This window comes from Ciona intestinalis, chromosome 1, assembly GCF_000224145.3.
Source record: "Ciona intestinalis chromosome 1, KH, whole genome shotgun sequence".
Taxonomy (NCBI): domain Eukaryota; kingdom Metazoa; phylum Chordata; class Ascidiacea; order Phlebobranchia; family Cionidae; genus Ciona; species Ciona intestinalis.
In genome coordinates, this window is record NC_020166.2 from 1610465 (window position 1) to 1632951 (window position 22487).

The 22487-nt window shown below is 34.9% G+C and overlaps 4 protein-coding genes across 15 annotated transcripts; 1 reads left to right on the top strand and 3 right to left on the bottom strand.

Annotated features, from left to right (window-relative positions):
- Positions 1-15: 15 nt before the first annotated feature.
- LOC100183563 lies at positions 16-6502 on the bottom strand. 5 transcript variants are annotated; one of them, XR_003396733.1, is made up of 9 exons: positions 6359-6502; positions 5696-5818; positions 5135-5191; positions 4629-4733; positions 4093-4209; positions 3483-3534; positions 3129-3176; positions 1924-1986; positions 16-832 (listed from the first exon to the last, which is right to left on the bottom strand). XR_003396733.1 is itself a non-coding variant. In XM_002131879.4 (9 exons), the coding sequence occupies exons 1-9, from the start codon at positions 6419-6421 to the stop codon at positions 821-823; spliced, it is 609 nt and encodes a 202-aa protein (XP_002131915.1). In that variant the 5' UTR covers positions 6422-6502; the 3' UTR covers positions 16-820. The 5 variants fall into 5 exon arrangements, 4 of the variants coding, with proteins under 4 accessions (XP_002131915.1, XP_026694127.1, XP_009862153.1 ...); XM_002131879.4 differs by having other exon boundaries at positions 1951-1986; positions 3133-3176; XM_026838326.1 differs by having other exon boundaries at positions 3133-3176.
- Positions 6503-7360: 858 nt separating this feature from the next.
- On the bottom strand, positions 7361-7994 carry mama (molecule against microbes A; the record flags this gene model as incomplete). Its single annotated transcript, NM_001126229.1, is given in 4 exon segments — positions 7361-7416; positions 7469-7561; positions 7697-7740; positions 7841-7994. Coding segments are annotated over 3 exon segments (246 nt in total). The 3' UTR covers positions 7361-7416; positions 7469-7502.
- Positions 7995-9820: 1826 nt separating this feature from the next.
- On the top strand, positions 9821-16836 carry LOC100178806. Of its 8 annotated transcripts, none has more exons than XM_009863856.3 (4): positions 9821-10097; positions 10430-10473; positions 13897-13981; positions 16780-16836. In XM_009863856.3, exons 1-3 carry the CDS (start codon positions 9874-9876, stop codon positions 13950-13952), a joined length of 324 nt encoding a protein of 107 aa, XP_009862158.1. In that variant the 5' UTR covers positions 9821-9873; the 3' UTR covers positions 13953-13981; positions 16780-16836. The 8 variants fall into 8 exon arrangements, with proteins under 8 accessions (XP_009862158.1, XP_009862157.1, XP_009862155.1 ...); XM_009863855.3 differs by lacking the exons at positions 13897-13981; positions 16780-16836 and adding exons at positions 10833-10916; positions 14050-14106 and having other exon boundaries at positions 9822-10097; XM_009863853.3 differs by lacking the exon at positions 13897-13981 and adding an exon at positions 16628-16711 and having other exon boundaries at positions 9823-10097.
- A 2749-nt stretch (positions 16837-19585) lies between these two features.
- On the bottom strand, positions 19586-22485 carry LOC100178055 (tumor necrosis factor alpha-induced protein 8). Its single transcript, XM_002131730.5, has one exon. It carries the CDS (start codon positions 21588-21590, stop codon positions 21027-21029), a length of 564 nt encoding a protein of 187 aa, XP_002131766.1. The 5' UTR covers positions 21591-22485; the 3' UTR covers positions 19586-21026.
- Positions 22486-22487: the final 2 nt, after the last annotated feature.

The window sequence follows — 22487 nt, forward strand, 5'->3', positions numbered from 1 at the left end:
TCTCATGAGACTACTCTGGTGACTGGGTTGTTTTATTGAAACTGTTCTGTTCATTCCATAGCACCATAAACACACGAACACAATAAGCATGCACCAGTAAAACAAAGTGTAAAAAGGCAAATGCGGCAGTTTAGTAACCACAATTCAGTAAACAAAATACATGTATATGTATCGTAGTCAGTTTAATAACTACATTCAGTAAACAAAATACAGGTGTATGTATCGTGGTAAGACTTTGAAATATTAGGTTACAGTAACGAGCACCAAAGGTAAGAGTGTAATCTAGACAAAATGTATACCAACTTAATGTTTAAAAACAAAAACAATGTTGATTCAGTAATTTTAACAAAACTGAACCGCAGAAAAATATGGCAGTACCATACGCCAATGCTACACAACATGATAAACACTAAACATGGTTATAATAAAAAAAATCAAGCAGATTTCGTTTTTGCATGGCAATGTGCTTTTGTTTGTTTTGTGCTTAAAATATGGTCACAATCTAATTCTTCCAAGATTATATAATTACTGATGTGTATAACTAAAGTGTGGTTAGTAAAATGATTCTGCCACAAACAGATAAAGGCTTCATAATTTCAAAACACTTGTCTGCACTGAATAACAAAAGCTCTACAGGACCATGCATTCTACATTCATGCTATTTTAACAAAATTATTACAGTAGTCTTTTAGTGATTTGAAACTCCATGTATAATAGTGAGTTAGTTCGTTGTAATACGCTTTCATAGTTAGTTGTTTTCTATACTACATGCAAATAGTGGTTGAATGTGGTCATGACGTGTTATTGTAGTAGAAGTCTTTTATTCTTGAACCTGCAAAAAATAAATAATGCTCTGTTTAAATAGGTCAGCTTGGTACAATACCCCAGTACAGATTTGACTGTGAAATACAAAAAAAATAATAGTTAACCAGCTGCTTTCAATATTCATGTATTATACATTTTAATGTAAAATGCAGAGATTTTACAAACATTGCATAACATAACATTGTTAATTTATCTTTTCAAATACTATATTGAAGATCGAATTCATTTAAACAACAAAGACAATTAGGAACAAAATGATAGTCGTTAAAACACCCTAAGTAAAAAAACTGAACCTTTAAAAAGTGTGACTGCTATAAACTCACAATATAAATAGTTTGTTAACTTGAATATTTCTTACAGTATATCAAATATATTAATAGATTTTAATTAAACAAAGTTAAATATGATGCACCAAAATGACAATTCCCTAAAATAGATTATGCCTGGTAGGGGCAGCAACAGAACATTACTATAATCTGGAGCATAGGTCGCTGTTTTATGTGTGGTTTGTGGGTTACTGCATGGAAATTTTACAACAAAGACAAGAAAGCTAGCTCCTAGTTACGTAATGTATGCAATGCATTAGTTATTCCAAGATTGTAACCTAGATTACATTTCCAGATGGGATTTGAGAGGCTCAACCACAAGAAACTCTTATTAATAATTCAGAACTCAGCAAGACATAAACCACCACACTGGGAATAAAAAGCGTGAAACCAATCTTTTGACCAAGAACTATTTTAAGTTTAGCAGCCAACATGCAAGATTGATCCAACTTCTATATTGTAAACCAAATAACTCAATTTTGTCAGATTTAACCAATTCAAGTATATATATTTACGTATACAGTTGGAATATATGAAAATTTAAATAATTAGTTTACCAATTGAATTTATGACTCTCCTTGGGTCAGTCATTCAATAATACAGCTATTCTGTTTCATACCCATTTTACCAGAAATAAATATAATTTTGTTGCTGCTTTAAATTGTTACGTTGGGAAATGAACTGCCAAGTGATAATCATTGAAAATATTAGTTTATTTATACATTAACCTGGTACCTTAATGTATAATACAAAAGTAATGAGAGCAGCATACAATATTTATATTTATGTTTCAACTTGCCAATTTATACTCTGGGGGAATCTCTCCTTCAGGCTTCTGCAGAAATTAAATAAATGGTTAATTAGGACCATGTGTTAGGTTTAGATCAATGCATGAATGCAATGTAATAATGCTGTAGTGTAAGTTGGAATGATAGGAAATACACATAAAAATATGGACAACTAAAAACAACATTATATAATTTTTATTTATCTTGCAGGCCACACCCATACAAGTAAAACTTTACCCTAAAAGTTAAAAATGGAATCTTTTACATTTTATTGAAATAAGCTCTATATGGTTGCCATTTATAATACATATAAACATTGCAGTTTGATTATTAATTATTCATTACAAATATCATAGCATTCATTCTTATACTGTTGCCCCCCTCCCATTATAAAAAGAATGCTTGCCAGATATGTGTGTGTGACCTGAATCACACCATTGGTATGCAGTGGTATGTCATGTATGCCACAAACATTGTGACCAATGGGCACACACATACTCCCTCTTCAGTGTTGCCAAATAAAAATCAATAAAACAAAACAAAAAAGTCACATTGAAATAGATTCGAATTTATAATTCTGAAACATTACATTTAAATCATTGTCTTTTTTATTTTTATTATGGTAAACACCGGAACCTAAACCTATTTTACTCTCTTGTTTCTCTCACAGCAGGGCAGCATAATAGCCTTATGGGCGTTTTAAAATCGATCGAAACTATATTATGGTTGTGGGTGCACAGAAGGTGATTTTTTGACCAGTTTCAATAAAAACGTACCAGACCATATATATAATAACACAGTTGTCTTTTATGTTACAACTTTCACTTAAAAATTGTATCACATATAAATCTGAAGAAAAAATGCAAAAATTCAGTTTCACTCCTAATCGTCAAACTTAAACATTGGAAACTCTATTAATTAATGAGCCAAATGCAATACTAGCTCTGGTTATTAGTAAAGATACCTAACAGCAGGGTAAAAGCTATTTTAAACTGCAGACTAAAACACATAATGTCATGTCTGTTTTAAAGGTTTGAGTTACTTGTTAGCTAAGACACTAACATTCACATATGCCAAAAAACTAAACGTATAATTTAAAAAAGCTGTTCTAGGCTTAACAGTGAAACATTTTCGACACCCCAAATTTAACACCTATGGCCCTATGTAATATTATTTACAATCTACTTACTTACTTGGGATTGGGGTGGGTAGCCTGTTTGGGGTTGGTAGCCAACAACTGTAATAATAAGTTATTTATCAATATATAAAGGTTAAATAAACTTGTTTATCTTGTATATTTTGTATGCAGGCATGAGGTGTATAAAACAGAACACCAGTTGCAGCATTTGTGGCACATAAACATTATATATGATAGTGGAAAGTAGGTTTGGGGGGAATTGTATACAGCCCAGTTAATTCATGTTAAGTGCTGTAACATTAAACCAAATCCTTAATGGACTAAATGTATACATTGGACTATACATTACATGGGAGTCCAAACATGGCATAAATGTTACATACAAACAACAAGCTTAAGCCTTACTTGGTTGATTAGCAGGGACAGTTGTCAGAACAACAGTATTAGCTGGTACTGCCTGGAATATAATTGACAGTTTTAGTTTTGGTCATTTTTTTACACTTACTTTAATTCCAATCACTTTTTGATTTGTTTTACAACTATATATACATAAGTTAATTTACGAGCTTTAAAAATTGCAAAATCAGAAAACATTCTAACCAGCCTACATTCTTTCCATTTACAACATACCATAATAACACCTGTTAGTGGTTTTAAATAAATATTGTTTGTTATCTTTTAGCAGCTGTGGATATTAAATCCCAGGGGCGAGCTGTTTGCTAAATCTACTAACTTTAAAAGTAACCTATAGAACAGTTCTGGTAAAAATGTGTATTTTGTTGTAGCAAACATTTCATTTATCATTCGGCATGATTTCACTATACATAATTGCAAAATTTTGAATATAATATACTTTGGCTCTGTTTTTTTGCATAGACACCCGAAAACAGCGCAAAAACTGTTTTAAACTTATATTTGTGCATCTAGGTACCCTTGTGTTACCCCAGGCAACCCTAATGTAGCACTTTGTACTTGTACATGTTTCATAACATAAAATTTGATGAAACATACGTACCGCATAATCCTTCTTCCCACAGCACACCGCACCACAGCAGAATGCACTGAACACAATGGAAGTTATGAACTCCCCAAGTCCAGCAATTGCTACAATTAGCCGGAATATCATGATCAGCTGAAAAACACAGAATTTATAACATAACAGAATAAAAATTATAAATTTTTTAAAAAGTTCCTCAGTTTAAAATTCCTAATTTTTTTGGCAACCCAAACATTATACAAAATTTAAACAAGCATGTCCAGCAAAATAACTTTAAAGCAATTTTAAAAATGAGGTCAATAGGCATTGTAAACCACTGTAGTGAGTGACAGCTACATCACATTGTGACCTATTTTAGTATTACCACCAAATGGGCAAACAGCATGGTACTTAAAGACATCCATGTTATAATTACTGTCACTGCTCCACCATGCGTAAACATATAAGTTGCATTCATTGAATCATTATTACAGATAGAACACCACATGTTATAACAAATGTTGTTGCCCTGCCACGTGAAGATAAATATGTTACATTTCTTTCAGAAAACCTACCGGTAATACGTTTAATGTTAAGCCAATCATTGCTGAGATTCCAGTGCACATAATCACAAAGGCAAGTATGCAGGATACAATTGAAACCACCATTCCTGCAATAACCTGAAAACAAGTTTAGCACTTTAGCTTGAAACACCAACTAAGATAATACATTAATAATAATCGTTCGGCGCCGTAGCACAGTTGGTTAGCACACCTGCCTGTAACCCCGAGGTAATGGGTTCAAGGCTCGATGCTGCTACCACTGTGGGCGTATGTGTCATTGGACAAGACACGGCAATTGCTCCAACCCAGGGTCACTAAAGGGTTGTCCAAATTATTAGCCATACATAAAAAAAATCTAAAAAAATCATCACCCACAAATTAACATATATACATGGTAACTTGTAAGTTGACACGAGGTGTTAAACTCGTGTTATAACGACCGTTTTCCGGCCATGCGAGGATAAAGTAAAAGAAGTTACATACATGCATCACAATAACATTAGACAGACTTAACTTACCAAACGCCTTGTTGGGCCTTTCCCAGCATGTATGCCAAGTACACCGGCAACACAGTACTAAAATTTTGGAATAAAATGTTAAATATACATGAATGTATTATAATGTATACATGCGTAATATGTCAACTACAGTTTAAATCTCAGGGTACGACATATGAGCTTGCCCAATACAACAAATATTATACAACATAAAATAAACTTTAACTTGTATTTATCTATAAGACAGACACTAATAAAGATCAGGTTAATTAAAACAACGAAAGGAAAGGAATTAGCAGCAAAGTGAGTAAACACATTTTATTGGTAAAAATTACTATAGTAAAGGTGGTCAAATAAAACATGTGTACTATAATGTATTCATGGCCAATGGGTTAAAACATGCTTTATATCCCATGTTTAGATTCACCTGTATAGGTTTTAATTATGGCTATAAGAAATTAAAGATAGGACTAACCAACACTTTAATTATAAAATTTAGGGGTCCCAAGTTTGCATAATTTTTCCAAACTTGCATTATTTTCCATAAACAAATATGGACCAGTTTAAACACTATAAACTCACCAGAGCGCCTGCCCACATCCCCATATAAACCCCTCCAGTTGAAGCACCTAATGCTGCCAGGATATAGATCACGAAACCCATCTCACCCACAATGCTGATTATCCCAAACACAATCTGAGCAATCTGGAAGAAAAGAAAAACAAGAGGTAGGCGACAAGGGCTTTTTTGGTGATGGAAGTTTCAAGATTACATCAAGACTTGAGGATAATAAGTTCAGGACTTGATGCTGCTACCACTGTGGGAATATGTGTCTTTGGGAAATACACTAAACAACAATCCCTGTGGTCACTAATGGGTTACCTAAGTTGTTAGAGATGCAGAAACACAATCGCAAGCAAAGTTACAAAGACTGGGTTTGGATAAAGTGGTACACGGGGTAATGCGGGACAATTTTTTTAATTACCTTTTATCTCATTAGATTCATTTAATAATAAATAAAAATGCTATAAAACTTTTTAAGAGTTTTTTCATGTCTGTATAGACGTCTTTCCAAAGTCGATTACTGTTTTAACTAAATCAGTGTTAAAATATGGGAGAATATGTGTTTAAGTGTCCCAATTTCCCCTATTCTACTATATATAACTCGTAAGCGCGCACAACGCGAGGATGAGTGTGTAAAACTTATTCATTGCTTACTAATTACACCAAATAACACATACGTACCCCACATTTTCGGTATCTATCTGCGTACTTGGCTCCAGGAAACTCAGGATTAGGTGCGCTCATTGTTCCTGCTATGTTTAATATTCAAAACACAATCAAAAAAATCTATAAAACAAAATCACATTGCAATAAATGTAAAAGTATATAACACGCTTTTTGCAAATTAAACCCATACTGTTTTGCAAACAGTACGAACTACAATGATGGTAAAACTGCTGTCGAATGTAAACGCCTTTCTAACGCAATACGGCGTGGCAAATCCTTCACTAGTGCTACAAAAACATGCTGCAGGCTGGGAGCCGGAAAACATAGCGAGAAAAACATCCAGCGCGGCGAGTGGTCCAGTTAAGTGGGTTATTAAGAATGGTAGGGAAGTGAAGAGAAAGAGGGAGAGGAGAGAAATAAAGAGTATAGGCACGGAGCAACGGGTTGTGGGAAGAATGCAATGTGGGCAGAAAGAGAATCCAGTTTTACCACTTAACTTGTAGGTCAAGAAAGAGATGGCCCTGGTTCTCTCTCTTTGTAAACCGCAAAGTTTTTGTTCTGAAGCGTTTCTTGTTGAAGCACCCCAACAAAAGAAATGCCGCGGTATCTCACGCATTCTAACCGTTTACAACTGGCGTTTAGTCGGAATTTGGAAACCCCCGAACTGACTAGGTTCATGCGAATGTGGACTTATGTGATACAGTATACGATATTGGCCCATTAGAGTATATAGTACTGTAGGGTAAGATGGACACCTTATTCATGCTTTAGCACACAATATCTTGTTTTAAACAATTAACAACGGCCAATTAACAACAAACCGAATCCTCATGGGAGTCGTAAGGATTCGATTTTATAATTCTTCCGACAATCTTTGTTTACTACCGAACGGGACGAGAAAATAGAATGAAAAGGTGTCCCAACTTTCCCCACCCCAATTATATATATTTATATATCGCATGCGTGTATTATACATATATGTAACCGATACAGCTGTCTTTGAAATCCACAAGTTATACATTTTATTTCCGTTTATTGGTTTAACACTTTGTTTCGTTCAATGACAAGTTCACCTACATCAAGATAATATTGAAATAATGAGGTACGAGATGAAAATAAACACACCCTCACTGAATGGTTGACTCTTATTCCACCCGCACTAGTCTTGTTTTTCGTCTGCCATTTGTTGCATGATACGATCCATCTCAGACGCTTCTACTAGAATAAATCTTAAAATCAAATAATTGCGAAAGTGAATATATCCATATGCTCATATATATATAGGTGCTTATGGTTAAATGCTAAAGGTAAATCATATATAACGGCAATAGTTTGTCGCTTATTTAAACTTACATTCATCCTCAATTTCTGGAGCAAAGTTCAAAGAAGCAGCTCGTCTGCAAAAGATGAAATTTGTTTTATAAATTTAACAGCCAGTTTTATATAGCTTTAACCGTCCCAAAATAAAACAGTGAAGCAAAGGCGTTAAATACTTACTGATCCCACCCTGATCGGCGAGCTAAAGGTTTAAGTGCATGCGTTAAGCGGAGTAGAGAGCGACCAAGAGAACTCCATCCATAAACCGTAGAAACGTTGAGAGACACCAAGAGAAGAAGAGCAAAAACAATCTTTCGATCCATTTCGTTGAGATTTGTCTGGAATGCGTTGATGATTATGTGGTCGGTGTGGTCGCTTTTTATATTCTCAAACCCCGATAATTCCACCGATGATAAGCGGTGAGAACGCCCCCTGTTTCTGTCTAATTAAATTTAAATATTCCAATGCGGAGTTGCGAGTTATAGAATAGGCTAAATGGGAGTTATAGAATATAAGTAACCGGCTACAGATGAAAGAACAAATATATATTCACTGTTGCCAGTATAAGAAAAAGATCACCCATGCACAAAGTTACGCCAGAGTAATTCGTATACAACGGTCTATTCCAGTGGTTCTTAAACTGGGGGGCGTGAAACACTCGGAAGGGGGGCGCGAAAAACTATAAAATAAAGTGCTATTACAGTGGTGTTCAAAAGGCTAAAACACTACGCAGGTAAAAGTTAAATTAAAAAAGCAAACATTTAAGCCTGTTTTAAACCTTTTACAGATGCTAAACGATTAGGTGGTCAATCCCTATTATGACGCAAATAATCGCCGTGTGAATTTCTATTATGTCGTAATTAATTGCCAGGCAAAACAATCGATATTGTGATGCAATGAATCCCTACTATTTCGTAACAAACAACTACCTGGCTAAGAAAAAAATGGTAAATATAAGGTTAAACTACAACGTAAACTGAACAGTTATTTGATTTCACTCTTGCGTTGATCGCGGTAAAGTGTTTAACGCAATAATACAGATAAAGTCAACCAACGGGCGCGGTTTAAAGCATGTCCAATATGTCAGGTTTGGATGTGGTGGATCATGGCAGAAATTAATTGAACACCACTGTGGTAACTTAACAAAAGGGGGGGGGGCGCAAGTTTGTTGCGATCTTTACTTCAAAAAGTTTAAGCACCCCTGGTCCATTCTATTGGAGTCGTGTGGATACGGTTTTATATTTCTTTGGATCTTCTTTTTTATTTTCAAACGGGACGGGAAAATAAAATATAAAGGTTCCATCTCTCCCACTCCAAATAAAAGGTTGCTGAACCACATGATGCAATCTATTCATAAGTTAATTAACATAATTCCATAGGCTTTACGTTTGCGTTGATTATTCGAAAGGCCACTCAATTATGCTAAACCTATAGCTTGGGTAGTTTGTTGGGTATGTATTCCTGCTTCTCCTAAGTAAACAGTATAGTTTAATTTACATTTATGTTAATTTATATCAATCTATATTTTCATGGGACGCTATTCCATGGGATTACTGATTTAAATGTCAATTAGTTACTAAGCACCAAGCAGTGTATATACGATGGAATAACATAGGCATTCCCAGGTACAATACACTGTATAAACAGTTGCATGCAAATAATAATATATGTACACTGATTTGCAGATATACTGCAGCGACGTAATAATTACATATGTCGTTGTTTTGCGTAAAAATTAAAATTTAATCGGGTGTAAATGCATCCACTTGATGTTAATGACTTAAAATGTAAACGGGATTAATAAATGTAACTTTTTTTTATGCGTGGCGGGGCTTGTTGGCAGTTGTTATAACACGGGTGTTGCGTTTTATACACCTCATGTCCGCTTACAATTATCAACATGTCATTCCAAATGTTACATTCAAGAGCCACACATTTTAACTAACGCCCTTTCACAATCTCTTTACGTTTATCTTCGTTATCGTTTTTTAAATATATAAATATTATGTTACGTATAGCGTTGTGGGAAATTTTTGATGTTACATCATTTACTATAAGCCGCAATTCCGCATTGGAATATTCTAATTTAGTTAGACAGAAACAGGAGTCGTTCTCACCGCTTATCATCGGTGGAATTATCGGGGTTTGAGAATATAAAAAGCAACCACACCGACCACATAATCATCAACGCATTCCAGACAAATATTAACAAAATGGATCGAAAGATTGTTTTTATTCTACTCCTGGTGCTTCTGCATATCACTGCAGTCATGGCTAACTGGTCGACAGGTCTCAGATGCGCGGCTGACGCTTTGGGTCGTCGCCGGCGTCGAAGTCGAAGCCAGAGGCGAAGCCGAAGCAGCAGCAGCGGTACAACAGGTAGCAGCAGTAGAAGCAGCATGAGACGACGACGCCGCCGCCGCCGCAGCAGTAACGAGTTAGTATGTTTGCTGTTTATTTGTATCCATTTACATATCGTACACAGCAACCCAACTTATATATAGTAGGGTGAGGGAAGATAGGACACAGTTTTATTCCATTTTCTTGTCACATTTAGTAGTAAACAAATAACATTCAAAGAATTCTCAAACCGTATTTTCACGACTCCCACAGACCATTGTTAAATGTTTAAAAAACGATCGGGATATTTGGATATTATGTGCTAAAGTCACATGAAAAAGAGCCTTAATTAAAACTGTATGCGACTGTACCGTGCCTCGCTAAATCCTTCAACTGAAACAATTAACTGTGTCTCATTTCTACACGCAGGGAGATTGAATCCGACGAATTTGCTTCGGAAATAGCGGATGCACGTAAGTAGTTAAACCACTATAGTTGTATTTAATCGATTATCTCTATTGAAGCGTGTTAACATTTTGCTGCGTGTTTTATTGAATAGCCAACTTGGTTTGTAATTACTGTTGTTTAGGTTTTTAAAGAATAAATGAAAGAAATGAATGAATGATTGTTAATGTTTTCAATCTCTTTTATCGTCCCACTTGGGTAGTAAACAAGGGAAATTCACAAAGTTATAAAACTGTGTCTTCAAAACTTTAAAATAGCGCTGTTAATTGTTAAAAAATCACGGTTAATTGTCACATAATATGCTAACGCTATATCCATCTTAGGGTAGTATAATTAACCTATTATAACTATTTATGTTCCGAAACAGTGTCTGCCGCTGAGATGGAAGAAGTAATGCAAAATATTATGGATCATCAAGAGTAGTGCGGGTGGAATAAGAGTCAACCATTCAGTGAGGACGTGTTTTAAACTCTTTGTTTTCATCTCATACTTTATTAATTCAATATTATTTTGATGTAGGTGAACTTGTCATTGAACGAAACAAAGTGTTGAACTAATAAACGGAAAAATGTATTTTAGTTGTTTTTATTTGCGCCAAAACCATAGTATACTGAAGTGAACTACAGTATACTATGCCAAAACACAGACAATCAGATTGCTGAAAAATCTGATTTATTAATCTGCTAGTAGGCGCTAACACACATAATTTAACAAACTACAAATATTTAAGTTATTTTCAGTGTAAGAATAAAAAAAATAAGGTATGAAAAAGCGAAAAAGCGAAAGCAAAGGTAAGTGACAGTTGTTTATAACAGGCTTAAAAGTTAAAATAAAGATGATAAACTTATTAAGCAAAAAGCGTGACGGTAAAAACGTAAAAGGGGTGGCAAAAATACAACGACAGAAGTTGCGTACATAGTATGGTGGAGAAACTAGGAAACTAAAGCACATATTTCCATATATTTTTCAAAACTGCAAACAATCGGAAACAGCTCAAAATCCATGTTAATTTTAATTAATAGACAGATTTATTATTAGAAATACACGTAAATAACACGAAATAATCTTGTACTCTTTGAAAATCAAGTTTAAATATTCTTTTCCTTGCCTTACTGGTGTAGTTTTTAACATTTTACCTACAGTTTGGTATTGTTTAAAGAATTAGTGTTGTTTTAAAATAAACTGCCTGCGTTGTTAAAAATTCTATTGATAATTAAATATTGTATGCTACAAATGTATTTAAACTTTTAGTAACAGAAATTATTCTAAGTTTATATTTTTGCCACAAATCAGGTATAACTTCAATGTGTTTAACACAAGTTATTTCTCATAATTTCTCACCAATTAAATACCAGTGACTAAATTTCGAATCTATTTTCCATAAAATCTTTTTAATAAAACTGAAAGTTATTTTTATATTAGTGGTATTCTACAAAAAAAAATGGCTGGGGTGGTTTATTTATCACAAACTTTATAAGCAGTAATTCAAATTGATTTTTCTCATGTAAATCTCAGTTTTTCTCACAATGCCGCCCAAGTTTATAATAGCAACCCGCACGTTTAATACCAATCACTCATAAACATCAAATGTTTCACGTGGCCCTACAAAATATTAGCGTTTTAATATGATTCAGTGAGCGTTCAAAATAATTGTCTTACTGTTTGCTGTTTTTCTCCAATAGAATAAATATCGTCATTTGCATGGGTGATTGCTTTTGCCCGCTTATCGCTTAAAACAGTTTGTTGCTACACTTATTCCAACTCCGTCGCATTGGAAAATCCATCAGTGTTTTGAATAAAGGATTCCAACAACACTCTGTGCAAGGAATTATGTAAATTGGAAAGAAATTTCGATTTTTCAAATTAACATAAACGCAAACAGGATTTGGGAACCAAGTGTTAATTAGCATATACCGTTAGCACGTGAAGCTAGTTACCCATGCAAATGTTTCTTACAGAAACACTGCCTATCTGTCGAAATTTAAATCAGTATTATTTCTAGAGATCGAGCGAGTATTATTCGGCGAATGTACGTGTCAGCTTAAGTATAAACCAACAACAGCTTTAAAACTTTATGCTCACAAAACACCGAGAGTCCTTTGTTATAATTTTCTATTACCCTCTTAGTTATGAATGAATGTATAATTTATTTAACGACAGAAGTTATAACACAACGATAGAAGTTAAAACACAGTAGTGTTTTGTTTTACACACATCGTGCCCGCTTACGAGTTACCACCTATGTATATTTGTGGGTGACTGTTTTTCCGTTTTTAATGCATTGCTGAGAATTTAGACAGACCATCACGGATATTACGGAATGAAACACGTTTAATATATTGATAATTGATGTATGGTAGAGTGGGGGGAGATGGGACACCGTTAGCACATATTATCCAAATATGCTGATCGTGTTTTAAACAGTTAACAACGGTTCATGGAAGTCGTGAGGATACAGTTTAATCTATGGTTTAATCATTTTTTGAATGTTCTTTGTTTACTACTAAATGGGACGGTAAAATAGAATAAAAAGGTATCCCATATTCCCCCAGTCTCACACCCTACTATACGTTACTGTTGTCGTGACCGAAGGCAGTCGTGCTTTTGTTTAATCAATCACTTTACAACGAGAGTATAAGAGTTGATGCCGTTATAATGTGATTACATCATTTTCTATAAGTCGCAACTCCGCATTGGAATATTCAAATTTAATTAGACAGAAACAGGAGGCGTTTTCACCGCTTATCATCGGTGGAATTATCGGGGTTTGAGAATATAAAAAGCGACCACACCGACCACATAATCATCAACGCATTCCAGACAAATATCAACGAAATGAATCGAAAGATTGTTTTTGCCCTTTTTCTGGTGGTTCTTTTTGTTTCACAAGCGGCGGCCGACGACTGGGTTCGTACAGCTATAGGGGTGGCAGGTTTGGTCTTGGGTCGTCGTCGTCGTGGAGGTTGGAACCAGTAAGTATGAGAACTTAAAATGGTTTTTATTTTTTTGTTACTTGTTGCTACAAGGCATAACGTAACACCAGTAAATATTTCTCCCGGTGATATATGACTATGTTGTTGTAAGCGAAGTGTAATATATAAAGTAATTTGTTAAATCTCTCACAGAGCCAACGGTTTGAAGAAATTCTCCTCTGACGCGGAAGAAACACGTAAGTTGATTGCAATTACTGTATCCTATGTTCCTTTTAATATAGTAATGTGGGGTATGATGGGATACCGTTAGCACATTTTATCCTATATTTCCTAATCGTGTTTTTAACAAAGTAAGCTTGAGACTATGTCCTCTAGTTTTAAAAATCTCTAACTACAGTTACAAGGTGCCTTAGTTAAATAATGTCTTTATGTTGGAGTGCATTTTGTTTCACAATACTTTATAGGATTTAGTTCCTTGTTTTAATAATATTATAACAGTGTCTGCCGCTGAGATGGAAGAAGTAATGCAAAAGATTATGGATCATCAAAAGTAGTGCGGGTGGAATAAGAGTCAACCATTTCAGTGAGGACGTGTTTTAAACTCTTTGTTTTCATCTCATACTTTATTATTTCAATATTATCTTGATGTAGGTGAACTTATCATTGAACGAATCAAAGTGTTGAACCAATAAACAGAAATAAAGTGTATTTTAGTTGTATTTTATTTATGCCAAAGACAGACAATCAGATTGCCGAAAAATCAGATTTATTAATCCGCCAGTATAGGCGCTAACGCATAATTGAACAAAATGCATATTTTCCAGTTATATACACAAAAAAGTAAAAAGATGCAAACATGCTGGGTTAAGTGGGATAGCTCAAAATCCGTGTTAATTTTTAATCTTTAAGTGTATTTATTAATAGAATTACACGTAAATAACACAAAATAATGTTGTAAGCTTTAAAAATTAAGTCCAAACATTCCTTGTTTTGACCCCCACTGATATAGTTTCTAACATGTTACCTACAGTATGTTATTGTATGAAGAATTAGAATTGTTTTAAATAAATTGTCGTTGTTAGAACGTCTATTGATACTTAAATATTGTATGCTACAAATATATTTAAACTTTTAATAAGGGAAAATTAATATTAAAGTTTATATTTTTGCCACAAATCAGGCATTGCTACAATGTGTTTAACACAAGTCACTTCTCATAATTTCTCACCAATTAAGTAACTGCGACCAAATTTCGAATATATTTTCCATACATTAACTTGTTATAAAGTGGGACACCAAGTTGAAAGTTATTTAATACTATTCTGCAACTTGTGTATTTCTACAAATTTAAATGGCTGCGCAAGTTTATTTATCATTAACTTTATATGTAGTAAATTAAACGGATTTTCTCATGTAAATCTCAGTTTTTCTCAAAACACTAAAACTTATTTTATCAGACAAAATTAAATTGTTCGAAATATTTCAGCCGATTTTATTTAACTTCGAAACTCAGATTGATGATTTATATACAGTACTAGCAAACTACAAAGTTTCGCCGGTTTTAATATTATTTAGCGAGCATTCAAAATAAGTATCTTTGTATTCGTTCTTTTTCTCTCATAGAATAAATATCGTCATTTGCATGGGTGATTGCTTTTGCACGTTTATCGCTCAAAACAGTTTTTTTGCTACACTTATTCCAACTCTGTCGCATTGGAAAATCCAGCAGTGGTTTGAATAAAGAATTCCAACAACACTCTGTGCCAGGAATTATGTAAATTGGGAAGAAATTTCGACTTTTTAAATTAACATAAACGCAAACAGGATTTGGGAACCAAGTGTTAATTAGCATATACCGTTAGCACGTGAAGCTAGTTACCCATGCAAATGTTTCTTACAGAAACACTGCCTATCTGTCGAAATTTATATCAGTATTATTTCTAGAGATCGAGCGAGTATTATTTGGCGAATGTACGTGTCAGCTTAAGTATAAACCAACAACAGCTTTAAAACTTTATGCTCACAAAACACCGAGAGTCCTTTGTTATAATTTGCTATTATCCGCTTATTGGTTATGAATGAATGTAAGTTATTTATCCTTGCGTGGTGGGGCAACGATAGTCGCTATAACACAGGTGTTCTGTTTCATACACCTCGTGCCCGCTTACGAGTTACCACGTATGTAACTTTGTGGGTGACTGTTTTTCCATTTTTAATGCATACTGACAATTTAGACAACCCGCAGATATTACGGAATGAAACACATTTAATATATCGATCATTTATGTATATTACTGTTGTCGTGACCGAAGGCAGTCGTGCTTTTGTTTAATCAATCACTTTACAACGAGAGTATAAGAGTTGGTGCCGTTATAATGTGATTACATCATTTTCTATAAGTCGCAACTCCGCATTGGAATATTCAAATTTAGTTAGACAGAAACAGGAGGCGTTCTCACCGCTTATCATCGGTGGAATTATCGGGGTTTGACAATATAAAAAGCGACCACACCGACCACATAATCATCAACGCATTCCAGACAAATCTCAACGAAATGGATCGAAAGATTGTTTTTATTCTTCTTCTGGTGGTTCTTCTCGTTTCACAAGCGACGGCGGACGACGGCTGGGTTCGCACAGGTCTTGCGGTGGCACGTCTAGTCGTGGGTCGTCGTCGTCGTCGATGGAACGAGTAAGTATGAGAACTTAAAAAGGTTTTGTTTTGTTGCTACAAGGCATAACGTAATACCAGTAAATATTTCTCCCGGTGATATATGACTATGTTGTTGCAAGCGAAGTGTAATATATAAAGTAATTTGTTAAATCTCTCACAGAGCAAACGGCTTGGAGAAATTATCTTCTGACGCGGAAGAAACGCGTAAGTTAGTTGCAATTACTGTATTCCAGCATGTTACTGCTTGTATAGTAATGTGGGGTATGATGGGATACGGTTATATAATCTATATCGCAGGCTACGGTTATATAATCTATATAACTTTAATATTCTTTGTTTATTACCAATTGGAAAGAGACAATTACGGTTTAATGGACACATATGCCCGCAATATTGGCAGCACCGAGCCTTGAAGCTATGTTCTCTAGTTGAAAAATGCTTCAACTACAGTTATACAAGGCGCCATATAGTTAAATAATGTCTTTTGTTAGAGTGCATTTTGTCTCACAATACTGTGTATAACATATAACACTTGTTTTAATAATATTATAACAGTGTCTGCCGCTGAGATGGAAGAAGTAATGCAAAAGATTATGGATCATCAAGAGTAGTGCGGATGAAATAAGAGTCAACCATTCAGTGAGGACGTGTTTTAAACTCTTTGTTTTCATCTCATACTTTATTAATTCAATATTATTTTGATGTAGGTGAACTTGTCATTGAACGAAACAAAGTGTTGAACCAATAAACGGAACTAAAATGTATTTTAGTGGTTTTTTAAAATATAATCGACGCAAAGAGACTGAGATTACCGAAAAATAGATTTATCAATCCGCTAGTAGGCGCTAACGCATAATTTAAAAAGCGCTATTCTTTCGCCTTGCGTACAAGGATGGCACGCAAAATCATGAGGCGTTCCATATTCAACTCTTGTAAAAACACACGACTGTCAATTTAAACAATGAATTGACGTTGCTATTGGTTACATAAAGTTAAAGTATTTAGGTATCGCCGATATGGCTATGCGAATAGAGCAAGTGAGTTCAAGGCTCAACGCAGCTATCATTGTGGCGTATTTGTAATTGGGCAAGATACTTAAGGGCATTTCAACTCAGTGGGTTCTTATGGGTTGTCTAAACGCTGTAAATTGTCAGTCAAACAAAACAACTACATTCCCTAAATTGTGGTAAAATAGTCCAATTAAATAGCCAGCCCTATCACTGATACCAGCCGAGTTAATACAGCATGACTTATACAAACATGTATGCATACAAACAAACATTATATAGTACAGTATATAACTTAGTATTATATAGTAGGGTGGGGGGAGATAGGACACTTTTCTATTCTATTTTCTCGTCCAATTTGGTAGGAAGCATATAAAACTTAAAGAATTATGAAACATTATTCCTACGACTCCCATATACCGATGTTAAGTATATAAAACACGATCAGGATGTTTGGATATCATGTGCTAAAGGTGTCCCATCTTCCCCCACCCTACTGTATCTATTGCATGAGTCAATATTGCTGTGACGGTTCCATAAACGTGTGGGAATAACCTATACATAAGAGCATGCGGTTCATAATCTATTAATTATAAGGAAACGTGTAATAATCTATTAAGTTTGAACGTCAATGACAATTTGACACGAAATTTACCGAATGTTTGGTTAAAAGGAAACAATTATAAATTAAACGAATTCGGAGTTCTATCACCAGCGTTGGTGCTGTGGAAGCCACGCAGCCGCGGGCGTTGATGTGGGCGCGATATAAACAATGTAAGCCTTATCTGACAAAACACTTCTGTGACGTCATAACACGATAACGCCAATAAAATCAGCAGGGATTTTAAAAATTTCAAAGTCATGGCAGTTAAGATATTACGACCGGTGTATATTTTATGCTGCCCAGAGCTATATAGACCCTGAGTCCCCTATTCATATGGATAGGGTGGGAAAGATGGTACACATTTTCATTCTATTTTCTTTTCCCATTTTGTAATCAACAAAGAACATTTAAAGAATTATAGAACCGTATCCTCACGACTCTAATATACTGTTGTTAATTGCTTAAAACACTCGGAATATCGATTTACATGCTATGAAAGGCGACCCATCTTACCCCACAGTACTATATACCTACAATATATATTAAAAAAAAAACGATTAGAAAATATTGGACATTATAGGCTATCGGTATCCGCATCTTACGACACCGAAATACATGCGTGGGTTTTCATAGCGCTTCATATGCAGTAACATGCTTCTGTGCCGCATAATGTTTCTGGTTACATTTATGTTGATAAATAAACAGTACGGGCGCCTACAGGCTTTAACATACACCACTGGTACATGTATTTTGAGACATAACTCGTAAGCGGGTACGGGGTCTATGAAACAGAACATACTCTATTGTGGGTTTAGCACGCGTTTATGGACAGTTTTAAAACTTATTCCGTAGTTTTACCAGTAGCGCATTTTATAACGACTGTCGTTTGATTGCTAATTCCCTTCCTTTGTTGATTTAAATAAACTAATCTTTTGTACTGTATTCGAAGAGATAAATAAAAATATGATTATGCTGTGTATGTAACATCCGTGTTATTACGACTTTCGTTGCCTCATCGCGCGAGGTTAAATAAGTTTCAATCATATCACAGGTCGTATACAGCTATAGGATATTTAGCATTATTTATCATCACACAAGGCGTTATGTAAGCTAAAATAGCGACGCCCAAACACGTATTTATTGCGGGAAATGCAAGAACAAGATGAACGCTTTGTGGTTAGAGAACTGGCAGCTCCGAGACCGAGAGCGTAAATAATATTTCCTGTAATACCGACAACCGAAAGCAATTAGCTATGACAGATCATTACCGGGCGTTGTGGTTTTACTTCGGCGGTTAATATAAAGCATATCAATTTTATGGTTTGAATTATATGGTTTTTATTTTTTTTATGGTTTATGTTCATGGCATATATGTTTATATATACCTTTTTAAAATAACGTGATTTCTTTTTATTCCGTAGCTACATAATTTAATGCAATTTCAAGAACCTCAAACCAAAAATCATTCGCCAATATTTTGGTTACAGTAGGGTGAGGCAAGACGGGACACCTTTAGCACATAATATCCAAATATCCTGATTTTGTATATACAATTAGAAACGGTCTAGTGGAGTCGTGAGGGAAGGGCTTTATAATTATATAAATGTTCTTTGCTTACTACTAAATGGGTCGGAAAATAGATTGAAAAGGTGTTCCATCTTCCCCTACCACACTACACTTTAAAAAAAGTAAAGTACAGTGGGGTGCCCCAAATCCTAGGTTTCATGACGCACCCATTCGTAGCACCTCATTCAAACAGAACACGGATATATTCCAGCTGTAGCTACTGTTTACAAAACCATATACAGACGCTACAGGCATGCTGTGCTGTTTTTACGATCACTTACGATCGCATAAGCTACTCTTGTAAATCGTAGATCGGTCACTCAGATATTTAAAAGGTTTTAAGATTGTCGTGTTGTATTTAAGGCATTGCACAAAATATTTCATAAACAGTAAGGCATGGACGGGAAGTAAAATTAATCTCAGGACCCAAGGAGTACGTTCGTGCAATTTAAAATAAAACGTTTACAGTATGCTTATGTTTCCTATAGACACACAGAGTTCTAATAAGAAACACGGAAACGAAAAGATGGTTTTTCACCGTTTGTCTCATAAATTTTTTAAAATTGCAGCCTATTGGTACAATTGGTAGAGTTAAAAGGATTAAAATTAATAAAACAGCCTCAAACTGGTTATTACAGGTCGCTGGCGCTTTAAATTGGCCAAGCGGTATAACCATAACAGTTCGGCGCTGTAGGCTTTCTCTTATTAATGTGGTCGACCTATTAGCAACAAAGTAGCAGTTACGAGCTCGAATGTGAGTTTTTCATGGAATAAAGTTGACGATCGGGTTGCGGGGAATAGTGGGTAAAAGGAATCAATTCGTTGCTCGTCGCTTTAAACGCCTGTTAGGCTGTGACGTCATATGACGTCACTAACACTATGTTGGGAGGAAAGCCAATGTCAAATACGTGAGGTGTTTAAACCGGGAATAGTCGTAAGAAACGAATTAATGCGGGCAATACGAACGAAAATAGAAACGAGAAGGCCATGGAATTTTGCACAGGATTGTTGGATCGAAGTATAAAGGACAATAAAGCTATAAAAGTGTTAAGCAGCGCTCTACTGGGAAGCTAGCGTGTCAATCAATGCGTCATGCAGTGCATCGAGCTATGGCCGGAAATGACGAATTTACGCGGCACATACACCGCAGGCACGTGCTTCACTGAACGAGCAACAAGCACACACACCTACAAAGTGATTGAGTCGCACAGGAAGCGTCGAGCTGCGACAAAACACGTTCTTTACTCTTTTAAAACGATTTTGTAAAGACTTGCTGAACAAAACACCTTTTACCACAATTAGTTTTAGAAAAAAGATAAAAATAAAAAATGTCGTTTTTAGAATTCTTCCTATAGGTAGTCTATTAATTAATTGTGTCTACATTCCTGTGCAAAATTACATGAATCCTAACAGGAAAAAAGAAAATTAACAAACTGTAGCTGAAACACTGGTTATAAAACGATCACAAATTAACTCCAGTGGAGAATACTGGGTAACAGTAACAAAATAAAACAAAAAACAACATTAAAAGGAAAAGGTTAATATAAAAACAAAACATATAAATAAATATCCGCAATATTCATTGCTGTTAGGTGAATGTTGGACAATTAAAATGGCAGCAAAAGGACAAGATACTGCATTGAAAATAAATATACATTGCACTAACTAATATGGCTGTGTTTTATGATGTTATGTAATGCAGCTTTTTACTGATTTCCAATCTTGTGGCCTCTTGGTGCAAAATTTGCCGGACACAGTCATTTCCTGCACAGTGGAACTATAATACTCCGCTATCGAGAAGTTCATTTATCCGCTCTGCAATTTTGGTGAGGGATGGTCTATAGGTTCCTTGTGGATCAAATAAAGCTTCCAGGAATTCTGTTTCTCCAATTACATCAAAAATTTGGTTGATCCTGCCTTTAGATTTTTCAGTGACATGTTTAGCCACCACTTGCTGTAACAAGGCCCTTTGTTCGTTGATCTGTTTCGACAAGACGAACTTATCAAATGTAAAATCGACCTCATAAAAACTGACAATTGTCATAGCTGTCATCTTTGTCTTTTGTTGGAGTTTATTGAGAACTTTTAACTCATCCGCACTGAACTGATCATTTCTATGTAGCAGCCCAACTTTTACCATAACTTTCACAATATTTTTAAGCATTTTTTCAGCCAGTTTTTTATTCCCGTCAAGACCTTTTTTAACAGTGTATAATTCGTCCAAAATGTCATTAGTCTTTTCATCAATTAGAGTTTTTGCCAAGTTTTTTCCCGCCATTTTGCTAAGGATTTTTTTCTGCGCTTTTAGCGCAAGATCTTTTGATTTCACATCATCAGCCATCACTACAAGGAAAGAACCGACTGAGGTAAAAATCTTAAAAAGAAGGCACTAAAATATCACCTACCTCCTAACACAACAGACATAAAAATCTACAAAGATAGAAACATGATTTAAATAAGACTTCTTTAAATTAGCAATAAAATGCAATCAATTCTTATAACATTCAGTAAAACTTTTGAAACAAAATTACATTACATATGGTTAGGCACATTTTTTACAATAACAAAAACCAACACCAAAAACATAAGCTACCCTTCAGTTACTTTACAAAACCATAGCAATTTTATTTTATAGGCCAATTGACAGTGTTAGTCACATTAAATAAGTTGCAATTATCCAGAACAACAAAACACTCTTGCAATAAGAACACGTAAGAAACACGGCTAAATTACGTGTACGAAGCATTGCAATATACTGTTTACTATACGTGATTACAGCGTATTCATCGAAATATGGGCAAAATATTTGATACGCACCCGAATTCTTAGAACTGTAGCCACAAAAACAAGACAGTCGTTTTGACTTAATGATAGCAGCACTATAAAACAGGCATGCTCTTCTGCTATCGCTTTAACTTCTATTTATAACTTGATATATGCGCAGATGTTGGTCCATTGTGCAAGCAAACAGCTCGTTACTCACGCTTGTTTGACCATTAGTCAACCTAAAGTGATATATTAACACTATGTCAGCGGTCCTCATTATACGTAGGCGACTCTATACGAACTGATCTAAGCTATTAACCGGTCAAACTAGAATGACTATACTCTTATATCCCAAGAGCCTACAGCTTAATGACAGTCTCCGTCGAAATTGGACCTAAATCACACGGGAGTTTACTGGATATAGCAAATATCGTCACGATCGTATAACTACACTAGGATAACCTTTCACGAA

Bases quoted from the DNA above. Each gene is read 5' to 3' on its own strand.
- LOC100183563 (XM_002131879.4), bottom strand. From the start codon at position 6,421: ATGAGCGCACCTAATCCTGAGTTTCCTGGAGCCAAGTACGCAGATAGA. The intron at 4,210-4,628 runs GTAGGTTTTCTG...TGTGTTTTTCAG, and splicing joins TAACATTAAACGTATTACCG to CTGATCATGATATTCCGGCT. The intron at 3,535-4,092 runs GTACGTATGTTT...ATTATATTCCAG, and splicing joins GTGGGAAGAAGGATTATGCG to GCAGTACCAGCTAATACTGT.
- LOC100178055 (XM_002131730.5), bottom strand. From the start codon at position 21,590: ATGGCTGATGATGTGAAATCAAAAGATCTTGCGCTAAAAGCGCAGAAA.
- LOC100178806 (XM_009863856.3), top strand. From the start codon at position 9,874: ATGGATCGAAAGATTGTTTTTATTCTACTCCTGGTGCTTCTGCATATC. The intron at 10,098-10,429 runs GTTAGTATGTTT...TTCTACACGCAG, and splicing joins CGCCGCCGCAGCAGTAACGA to GGAGATTGAATCCGACGAAT. The intron at 10,474-13,896 runs GTAAGTAGTTAA...ATATTATAACAG, and splicing joins TTCGGAAATAGCGGATGCAC to TGTCTGCCGCTGAGATGGAA.